This window comes from Gracilinanus agilis, chromosome 3 (assembly GCF_016433145.1).
Source record: "Gracilinanus agilis isolate LMUSP501 chromosome 3, AgileGrace, whole genome shotgun sequence".
Lineage (NCBI taxonomy): Eukaryota > Metazoa > Chordata > Mammalia > Didelphimorphia > Didelphidae > Gracilinanus > Gracilinanus agilis.
Window position 1 is genome coordinate 259,140,387 of NC_058132.1, and position 11,910 is coordinate 259,152,296.

The 11,910-nt window shown below is 35.8% G+C and overlaps 1 protein-coding gene across 13 annotated transcripts in view; it reads left to right on the top strand.

Moving 5' to 3' along the window:
- The window catches only part of SCN3A (sodium voltage-gated channel alpha subunit 3), a 101,825-nt gene extending 96,284 nt beyond the window's left edge, over positions 1-5,541 (top strand). For all 13 annotated transcript variants that reach the window (XM_044666548.1, XM_044666545.1, XM_044666552.1 and 10 more), the window contains one exon: positions 4,346-5,541. In XM_044666548.1, the coding sequence (XP_044522483.1) occupies positions 4,346-5,541 (1,196 nt within the window). The remainder of the gene's footprint in view (positions 1-4,345) is intronic.
- The last annotated feature ends 6,369 nt before the right edge of the window (positions 5,542-11,910 follow it).

Genomic DNA, 11,910 nt, shown 5'->3' on the forward strand with positions numbered 1-11,910 from the left:
TGCTTTGACCTTTACAACATCTCCCATTTTGTGACATTTCTCCATCCTGATTTTCCTCCTAACTGACTATTCCTTCTCAGTCTCTTTTACCAGATCTTCATCCAAGTCACATCTGCTAATCATGGCTGTGTCCCAGGATTCTATCCTTGCCCTTCATCTCTTCTATACTATTCACTTGGTGATAACATCAGCTTTCATGGATTCAATGATTATCTTTACGCCAATGATTTTCTCCTCTTACTTTGCTACTACCCTGACCCTCATCACCTCCTGCTAATCTATCATGATAGCCTCCTGTTTGGTCTCCTTGTCATAATTCTCTCCCCCCAATTATCAAAGTGATCTTCCTAAAGAACAGGTTTGACTCTGCCAACTCACTCTGCCCTAACTAAATTAACTCAAGGAACTTCCTTTCACCTCATGTCTCATATATGAAATCTGCTGCATAGCATTCAAACTCCTTCATAAGTTGCCTCCACTTCCTTTCCAGTCTTCTTAAGCCTTACTCTACCCTCATTTGCTTTGTGATACAGTGACACTGACCTTGCTTTTCCTCTCATAGGACATTCTATCACCCTACTCAGTGAACTGACTATATCCCATGCCTTTAATTCTCTCCCTCTTTATCTCCATCTCCTGTGTCTTCCTTTAAGGCCCAGCTAACATTATACTTACAAAATAAGCCTTTCCTGATGCTCCTTAATGCTAATGTCTTCCCTGTAAGATTTTCATCATTTATCCAGTATATATCTCATTTGACTGACTATATACTTGGTCCAATTCACCTGCTTTTCCTATTTTATTCCTTTATTGTTATTTCAATTTCCTTTCTAAGAACTTTACTTTATTGATGGACAAAGTTTGCTAAAAAGATTTTTAAAAAAGATTTTCCATTTTTTTCTGTTGTAATCTTTACCATTTTCAATTTCAGTTGAATATCTTGCCACATTTTCTTTAAACTGAATTTACCCTTTTTGCTCTACTCTTCTTTTTGATATTATATTACTCATAATCATTAATCACCCTTCCTTCATAAGATTTTGCAGATAAGTTTATATTCAAACATGATGTTGCCTTCACATATCCCACAGTTTGAAGAAATCAGATGTTTTCACTCACTAAAATGATTCTGGACTTTTTAGTCTATGTTGGGCAATTGATTTACAGTATTTAAACTTTTTGGATAAAATTATTATGGAGGGTTGTGAAAAAAATGTATTAAGTACCTTCTATATGTAAGGCATTGTGATAAGTATTTTAAAAATATTATTTCATTTGATCATCATAGCTAGTAAGTCTTTGAGGTTAGATTTGAATTCCGGCTTCCTGATTCCAGGTCTAATACTCTAACTATAATTTATATTAATGTTGGTTCTCTTGTTCATTCATATTTTTTCAAATACTTGTTTAGATAATTCAGGGTCCAATCATTTTAATTTTGTTCAATGTATTTTTCTCATTTTTTTTTCAAAATAAAATCTCACCTTAGTTCTGATGAGTCAATGGTCTGCCTTTATACAGATAGATAATTACCTTATCAGTAACAAACTTTTCCTGTGTGTTATTTGGTGCTTCCCCTGTTTAATACCTACCAATAATTTTATTTTAAAAAGCATTCATAATACAGAGGCACAAAGCTTCTTTTTATTCTATCCTTCTCGTTTCTTTTTCCCTAACCATACTTTCATTTAATGGATTTCCATAGGCAAAACAAAAAAAAAAAGGTTTCAGCAGGTGTACAGCCTACTAATGATGCTCTGCTTATAATTGCTCAGGCTGGTCCTCAGAAAACAAACTTCTCTTAGCAAAGTCATACATGAGGCCTTTATGATATGGAAGATCCTGCTGAAGCTGGTGATCTACTAGCCTAGCCTTCAAGAATCCAGGGTCACGTTCACACTTTGATAAAGGTTTTTAATGCAACAAGAAGATGGCTTGAAGCTTCCTAAATGTTGACCAGTCAATGAACAATGAGTTGGGTGTAGAATTCAATAGGAAGAGTAAATTGGACTGAATTATCCTTAGGAAATCATTGTGTCATGGATCCCAAACTACTTTGTCTCAAAAGTCCATCTTTTAAGACAATATTCTCCATGATATTATCCATCTCTGAATCATCATACTTTATGATCTCAAAAAAATGAGAATTTCAGCTGCTTTATTGGGAAATGAAAAAAATATGGTAGAGATACTATAGTATTTCACCCAAGATGAGTTTCAAGTAACAATGTAGCTTAAAAGACACCATCAAGGATATGTGTGCTAAAAAGGAAGTAGGTTATATCACTATTTATCAAAAATAAAAGACCAAATAGGCATCCACATATATTACAGTAGTATGTTGGGCAAAATTACAAAGAAAATGTGGAGGTTTTGTGACAATAAAAATAATAGTCATTCTAATGAAATGTGCACATGTTAAATTATGTTTGGAAAGGTCAGTTATGGACTTGTGACTGCATAGATATGGGGGTTTTATGGAAAGAAAAGTTCCTTCACTAAAACAGCTAGACAGCTATTCTATAACTAGTCTAAGAGAGGTGTCAAACACATAGCAGCAAAACTCCCAAGTGAACCTGAATCAGGTTAAAACATAATTGGGAAATGTTTAACAAAGTATATAAAAGTAAAATATAATATAGATAATGTTAATTTGTGGTTTTCTAAGTCAATATACCACCTCGAATTTCTATTCGAGTTTGACACTATGTTTGGGATACTGAAAGGCTATGACTTATCTCCATTCATTAAGTACGTGTGTTGCAGAGGAAAGACTTTGAACTCTGGTTTTCCTAACTGAGGCTCTTTCTCTATCAACTTTGATTCATGATTCTTCTGTATACTGTTATTCCAACTGCCTGCTAAACCTCTCCCTCTGAATGGACAATCCACCAGCACCTCACACTCAGCAATTCCAAATGTGAATTCATATTTGTCAAAACATGCTGGTCTTACTCCCTTTCCTATTACTGGTAATAACGGAGTTACCTGGGCTACAAGCTGTCATCTTGGTCTTTTCCTTCTCTCCTAATCATAATATCTAATGTTATTGATTCTATGACCACTATATCTCTTCTGTCAGTGGTGTAAAACTCAACCAGAAGTAGGACCCTGAACTGTCTTAGAAAATTGCAATTTAACATTATCTATATGTATTGCATTTTAATCACTTTGTTAATCATTTCCCAATTACATTTTAATTTGGTTCAGATAATACTTAGGGATTTTGTGGGCCTTGAGTTTGATACTTCTATCTCACTCCACTCATACTACAAGCACTCTAGTTTAAGCATTTATTACCTCTCACAGTCTCCTAAGCTGCCTTCCTTACCTTCCCTTCTTCTCCATGCCAGTTCATCCTTCTCATACTTGTCAGAATAATACATAAGTCTATCTATACCATTCTCCTCAAAAAAAAAAAAACCTTCGATAGCTTCCTATTTTGTCCAGATTGTTATATCATCATAGTAGGAAGCTGTAGATAAGGAAACTCCCTCTAGTAAAGTCCTTTTCTTCAAGGCCCATTAAGGGTACCACCTACTCTGAAAGATTTCTTCTTGTTCCCCTGGCTGCAGAAACTACTCATCAAATTTTCTTAAAGAACTTTGCCTGGATCTTTCGGTTTTTCCCACTGCACATTTCCTTTTGTCATTTTTACACACATCTTTATCCCTCATGTTAGTTAAATCCCTGAGGTCAGGAATTGTGTCATTTTTTATCTAGATATTTCTAGCATCTTATAGTGACTTGCACATAGTAGGTACTTCATGAATATTTACTTGAAGTTAATTGCAATTATCTCAGATTTAATAAGGATATTAGGAGATTAGATTAGCTGGGCAAGATTTAATATTTATAGATTCCTTGGGCAGCTGGGTAGCTCAGTGGATTAAGAGTCAGGCCTAGAGATAGGAGGTCCTAGGTTCAAATCCGACCTCAGACACTTCCCAGCTGTGTGACCCTGGGCAAGTCACTTGGCCCCCCATTGCCCACCCTTACCACTCTTCCACCAAGAAGCCAATACGCAAAAGTTAAGGGTTTAAAATAGATAAATAAACAAACAAATAAATAAATGAAAATATTTATAGATTCCTAAGTGGAAGTGACTTTATTGACTCATGCAATTTGGTTCTGCGAAACCTTCAAACTATTTACTAAAATTTAATGATATTTCATTAATAAGTTTACTTCAGACCATGAGTTCATGACACTTTGTAGAAGCAGAATTCTAAAATAAAATGTGCATATGCAATGTCTAGCTTAATATTTTATATATCATTTTAGTAAAAATTAAAGAAGTTACAAAAGATGAACTTTACAAAGATTTTATTCATTTTTCCAACAGGTATGTTTCTAGCTGAAATGATAGAAAAATATTTCGTGTCCCCTACCCTATTTCGAGTGATCCGTCTTGCCAGGATTGGACGAATCCTCCGTCTTATCAAAGGAGCAAAGGGGATCCGCACACTTCTCTTTGCTTTGATGATGTCCCTCCCTGCTCTGTTCAACATCGGGCTCCTGCTCTTCCTGGTCATGTTTATCTATGCCATCTTTGGAATGTCCAACTTTGCTTATGTTAAGAAGGAATATGGAATCGATGACATGTTCAACTTTGAGACCTTTGGCAACAGCATGATCTGCCTCTTCCAAATCACCACATCTGCTGGTTGGGATGGTTTGCTCGCACCCATTCTTAACAGTGGACCCCCAGACTGCGACCCAGAAACAATTCACCCTGGAAGCTCAGTCAAAGGAGATTGTGGCAACCCCTCTGTTGGGATTTTCTTTTTTGTCAGTTATATCATCATCTCATTCCTGGTGGTGGTAAACATGTACATCGCTGTGATCCTGGAGAACTTCAGTGTTGCTACTGAAGAAAGTGCTGAGCCGCTGAGTGAGGATGATTTTGAGATGTTCTATGAGGTTTGGGAGAAGTTTGACCCCGATGCTACCCAATTCATAGAATACAGTAAACTCTCTGATTTTGCAGCCGCCCTCGATCCACCTCTTCTTATAGCAAAACCAAACAAAGTCCAACTCATAGCCATGGATCTGCCCATGGTAAGTGGAGACAGAATTCACTGCCTTGACATCTTATTTGCTTTTACAAAGCGTGTTTTGGGTGAAAGTGGAGAGATGGATGCTCTCCGAATACAGATGGAAGATCGGTTTATGGCATCTAATCCTTCCAAAGTCTCTTATGAGCCAATCACAACTACTTTGAAACGGAAACAAGAAGAAGTTTCTGCTGCTATCATTCAGCGAAATTTCAAATGCTATCTTTTTAGACAAAGGCTTAAAAGGGTACCAAATGACTATAACGATGATAATGGTAAAGGTAGGGTAGACCTACCAATTAAAGAACATTTAATTATTGATAAACTAAATGGTAACACTACTCCAGAAAAGACAGATGAAAGTTCCTCTACCACCTCTCCACCTTCATATGATAGTGTAACGAAACCAGATAAAGAAAAGTTTGAAATGGACAAACTAGAAAATGGAAGTAAAGGAAAAGATGTCAGGGAAAATAAAAAGTAAAAAGAAACAAAGAACTGTCTTTGTGATCAATTGTTTACAGCCTGTGAAGGTGATGTGTTTGTGTCAACTGGACTCCTTTAGGAGGTCTATGCCAAACTGACTGTTTTTTTTCAAACATACTTAAGGTCAGTGCCTCTCACAAGACAGTGACCCTTCTCTATCACTGTAACTCTGTAAAACAGGGTAACAACACTGACAGAGGGTTTCTGTTCTCACTACCAACTGACACTGCAGAAGAGAAAAGACAAAATGGCTACTTAGTCTGTAGGGATCGGTTAAGTTCTGCAAAGTGATCAATGTGATAACATAAACACCAAACACTTTTAGTATAGTAACTATATCCACTGTATTTCACATGTGATATTTGCCATGAATTTGTTTTTTTTAAACCCTTAACTTTCTGTATATTGACTTTTAGGTGGAAGATTGGTAAGGGTAGGCTATGGGGGTCAAGTGACTTGCCCAGGGTCACACAGCTGGGAAGTATCTGAGGCCGGAATTGAACCTAGGACCTCCTGTCTCTAGGCCTGACTCTCAATCCACCGAGCTACCCAGCTGCCCCTATTTGCTGTTTTTTTAAAGCAAAATTTGACCGAGTTATTTTATCATTTCCTTAATCCACAAGTTGTTCACTATCCTTTGTAACTCTTTCTGTAAATGTGTTTAAATTTTTTAGGAAAATGATAAGAACCAAGGGTTCTGCTCTATTGTTCCTCAATTATACAGACAGAAGTTATTTGCTATCATGATAGCTACAATTCTAGTTTATGCCCAGGGAGGGAAATGATACATAATGTCAACAATATTTGCAATCCTTCCATTTCTTATATGGCCCTAAATCTGGTAGTATTTCAGCTTGTTATGTGTATCTCATTCTAAACGGTTTTTATGTGCCTGTAAAGTCTCTTCAAATTTTTTAAATGGATTGTTTTTATGAAAATAATTCTGTTTCAGCAAGTGCAAATTTCCTTCCAATTATCAAAGTCCTATATTTTGTTTCGATTAAATGTTGCTTTCTAGAAAGCAGATGAGTGAATCTGCTTCAGCAAAGTAACAGACAAAACATATCACATGAGTATAGTTGTTCCCACATTCTCCTGCAGTATTGCTTAGCCATCTTCTGCTCTCAACAAAGCTGACATTTTTGTCAATGAAACAGCCTCTGTTATGTAAATAATTATTTTATTCTGTGGTGCATGTTTGAGCAAATATATATGGCCAGATAAATAACTTTTATTGAATCAAATATGTACCACAGTATGTGTATTTTTTTGCAAGCGTGCAGCAACAAATATGATGTATCCTGTACCATTCATTATACATAGTTTGGAGGCTCTCACTAACGCATGTTAATATTGCCTGTGCTGCTGCTATAGCTTCTGACTCTTTCCATTCTTCATGTCTATTATAGGAAGCCATATGTTGGTGGAAAAGTGAAAACAAATATTCAACCAGACCTCTGTCTACTGTGTCATGAGTAATAGTTTACAGTTCTTTAACAGCTTCTTTAGTTTTGCTTTTCAAATTTTAAGTGAATATCATATGGTGTCTATCAAGATTTAAGAAAACACCTTGCAGATTGCCTGCTATTCTGTTAAAACACCTTTACATCATTTTTTTGTTTTAAAAAACATATGTTATAACATGTTTAAAATATAAATATTGTAAAAGTTTTGTTTTATTTGTCAGCATTCTGTACATAAGAAAATTATTTTCAGTTTGGTGTCATGGCAAGTTTATTTTACTTTCTGCTTTCACTTTTTTTAAAAAACGAGTAACAACTACAAACTTTTGAATCCATAATACTTTTCAATGAAAAACTTCTCAAAATAAAAGTAAGAGAAAGGGTATTTGTGGGTTCCTTTGATTTGATACAATATTTCCAATCATTTTACATTGCAAAATGCATTGTTTGAAAAAAAATCAGTTAATTTGTTTCCAACTATACTCATTGCAACATAATCCATTTTTGTAATCATTCGATCTTTCAGTATTTATTTGCATAGATAATTCTTATATTCTTTAATCCATGCTGCTCTAGACTTGTTGCAGAAATTCTGTGGGATCACCACTCTTGAGTCACAAAAGCGAAGTAGCAAAATCGTATAATTACCCAACATAAAACAATTTGTGTTTCTTACACAAGCAAAAATTTAATGTCTAGAGTCCTTCCTTTTATAAAGCTATTAACTTGTAGTGAGTGTATTTGGTGACTTGCATGCGAGAAAATGCTATTCCCTTAAAGAATGGTGAGATACATTATTATTGAGCCAAAAGAATAAATATTTCATTTTTTATTATATTTAATTTCTTGGCCTCTGCTCTTTTATTGTTGAAAGCTAAAAAGATAGACTGTTGTTAATTTGGGAATTTTGTGCAGATTTTCATAACTAAACTTGTAAAATTTCTTGTTAATTATTATAAGAATATGGTACATCATCTCAAGAAGAGAAAAAAAAAGATTCATTATTAGTATTAGTGTATATGTAAACATTTCTGTGTATGATGGCTTCCCTGTTCCTATTTGTCCCCAAAACATAAATAGCAAAATTAATATCCTTCTATAATATTTTTAATAGTGCTTCCTAATTATGATTGCCAGTTCCTAATGATTATTATCCTAGCATCCTGAATTCTGATCCCAAATCTTTCCAAAGTAATTGGGCTCTTTCTCCAACTTTTTTATTAGCATGTTACATCATCTGTTTTGTAGTTTTGCTTTCTATGAAATCCTACACTGTTTTTTGGACTAAAGATTTATGAGGGGGAGATTAAATTAAATTTATTTTATATAATCACATAATTTAATTATTAAAATCACATAATCAGATAATTTTAGAGCTGGATTTTATAAGATCTGCCTTGTTCCTTCATTTTACAAATGAAAAAATCCAGAAATAGGTTTGGTGATTTTCCCAAAGTCTCAGCTAATTAGAAACTGAACCATAACTGGAACCTGGACATTCTGGTTTGTGGTCTAGTAATCTTTTTACTAGTGCTATTTAATCCATTTTTGTGAGGGTCATTGGAAAAATCTTCAATTACCAAGCATACATTTTTAAGTGTGGTATTACTTAAAATAGAAAGAATTCCTAAATTGCTTCTAACATTTCTGATTAAGTGATAAATAATGACTGATGAAACTCTGTGGGTTTCATCTGCTTGTGGTTTTTTGCTCATCAGAACAGATGAACAAACATCATGGAGATGCTACATGATGCTTTGCAATTTCCTGGTCAGCTTGCTCATCATATGATGCCATCATTAATCAACTAATTTATTAATCATTTGCATTGCAACTGAATAATACATCTCAAACACTTAACGCTGTAATTTCATTAGTGTATGTGTACCTCAGATTCAGATCAAACTGAATAGATAATCTTCAAATATTGCTGTGGCCAAAAAACACACCATTCTACAGCCAATCTGGTAATGAACCTCTTCCTTTTTACTAAGCTAGTCTTTTCATGACATACAGTCCATTTCCAGATTCAGACCAAAAGCCTTCCCAGGTTGGCAGGTCTTGCATGCTTCACTGGCATCACCTCTGAGAACCCAGGCTCATTTCTTTGACACAATAAGGAATAAGAGTAGGATGATGTTGGGGAATAACTGCACAGCTGCCCATCAGCAAAATGAAGTGATTTGGAATAAATTTTCATGGAAAAAAATATTCAAAGTTCTTTCCAATATAAGGACGGGATTTGTGCAAGAGGGATGGGAGAAAAGGAGCCAAAGAAGGAGTGGCTGGCAGTTGGTGACAGTTACTGACAGTTGAGAGACCAGAGAAAATTCTGGGTAAAGCTCCAGAGAAAGGAAGAGGAGGAAGAGGGTTCCAGCAGAGGACATCCCAGCTCAGATCCAGTCCTGAGGATCTTTCTTTGGACACTGAAACCCTGATTCTCTGGTTAAAGATTCCATTGCATCTCACCCATCAAGACTTCAACCTCAGAGTCAGCTAAGTGTTTGGACTCCATTTTGGGAGCGATCTCTTGGGCTCCTTCCCCCATTACCAACCTTGCTGCGAGACCCTTTCTAGTCTAACTTACAATTATAGAAAGGATAGAAAGAGAAACAGAAACAGAAAGAGAAAAGGCAAGGGAAGAAGCTTGGGAGTGGGAACCCCAAAGGTTCCCACCCAAGTGATGGACCCCATAGAAATAGAGAAGAGGGCACCCCAAAATCCCTCTGCCTCTCACCCCTTTCCCCAACCCCTAAATTGTGAATAATAAAAGCCATTCACTAGTCAGATAGTGTTCCATAGTGCCTGAGAGACAACGAGGGGGAAAGGAATCATCAGCTTGGTCTAGCTGCCTCCATCTTAAAGCCAGACCACTCACTGTGAAATTGACTGACCACGGGGGAGGCTTGCGTGAACCCCGCCCTCATTCAGAATCCGATTAAGGTAGCACATACTGCATCTTATAGGAAAGCCTCTCCCCCAACTCCTATGGGGCAGCACAACAATCCAGGTCACCCAGTTTCGGGGTGACACCCCCTCGAAGTCTCCAGTATATAACTGGCGGGAGGGGAGAGCTAGAAGAGAGTCTCACCTCATAGACTCTCTCTCTCTCCCATTCTATCACAATATTGGTAGCTGGCTCTCATTATTCCTACACCAGTAAAAGGATAGTAACATTTATAATCACATTGTTGTACAAAGCTCAGGTAACACAATGACCCCATGAGTTACATAGAATAAATATAATTATTCCCACACTACAGATGAATTTGAAACCAACCTATGCTCTTGTTGTTGAGTCGGGTCTGAGTTTTTGTGACCCTGTGGACCATACTAGCCATGCAATTTTCTTGGCAAAGATACTGGAGTGGTTTGCCATTTCCTCCTTCAACGGATTAAGGCAAACAGAGGTTAAGTGACTTGCCCAGGATCACAAAGCTAATAAATATCTGAGGTCAAATTTGAACTCAGGTCTTCCTGTCTCCAGGCCCCCTGTTCTATTCACTGAACCAACTAGCTGCCTCCAACCTATGGTCTTATAGTAATGTAAATAAAAAATATTAGAGTTGGAATTTGAACTTAGATTTCCTGATCTGATGCCCTTTTCACTCCTCTAAATATCTTTCCCCAAAATATGGATTTAAACAAACAAGAAAGCCAATTGGATCTTGTCAGCCTTAAAATCACTTCTAGCAAAAAAAAATCTCTCTTATTAAAGCTTGTACATAGATCTGTTTCTCAAAGAAATTCCAGAATGTTTGGTTGAGTTGGCCCTAAGAATAAAAACATGGAAATCCAGTGAAAAGAATTCACATTTACAAAGAAATTCACATTTATGGTGCTAGGTTCCTACTCTTTTACTTGGTAAAAAAAAAATTCTTTTTGAATTATCTGGTAGGTCCAGGAAATAAGTATTTTAATGGTTTAACATTATGGCTAAGTGAAGTTTAAGATTTCCCCAAAGTTAGAATATATTAAAATATATTTAAAACTAAAACTATTCTGAACATGTTCAGTTTCCCTTTTGATCACTCAGAAGATATACTGAGAACTTGCAGTATCCTTGGTTCAGAATTTTGAATACTAAATACCTTTCAACAGAGTTCTACTTAATAGCAGAGAGAGTTTATATTTCAAAGCTACCCTATTTCAAGATAGAAGACTTAAATTACAATGAGAAAACTGAATTTGCCACAGCTTTAGGGGCTTCTGGTTCAAAAATAGGCAGTCAGTGTAATAGCAGAAACTGATTAGACTTTTACTTTAGAAAACTTCTCCAACCAAAGCAAGCTTTTTTCACTTTCTTTCTGATTTTTTTTCTGTTTTCTTCTACAAAACAATTAATAAGAAAAAATATTTTACATGATTATACATGTAAAATCTATATGAGACTATCATCTCAGTGACTGGGGGAAGTAGGGAAAGAAATTGAGGCTCAAGATTCTTTTTAAAATGTTGGAAAGGGGGCAACTAGGTGGCTCAGTGGAATGAGAGCCAAGACTAGAGACGGGAGGTCCTGGGTTCAAATCTGAACTCAGACACTTCTTAGTTGTGTGACCCCAGGAAAGTCACTTGACCCCCATTGCCTACCCTTACCACTCTTCTGCCTTGGAGCCAATACACAGTATTGATTCCAAGACAGAAGGTAAAGGTTTTGAAAAAATAAAATAAAATAAAATAAAATAAAATGTTGGAAATAGTTTTTACATATAATTGAGGGTAAACAAAATAAAATTTTAAAAAATAATAAATCTTAAAGTACAAAAAAAGAAAGCTAGCCCATGTTTTGATGCTTATCTGATGTCAAACAACTCTTTTAACTTTCTAGTGCATCAATTTCCTTATCCATAAAATGGAAAATGGTTGTACTGATTCAAGGGGTTGCAGTTAGAAAAGTGCTTTGT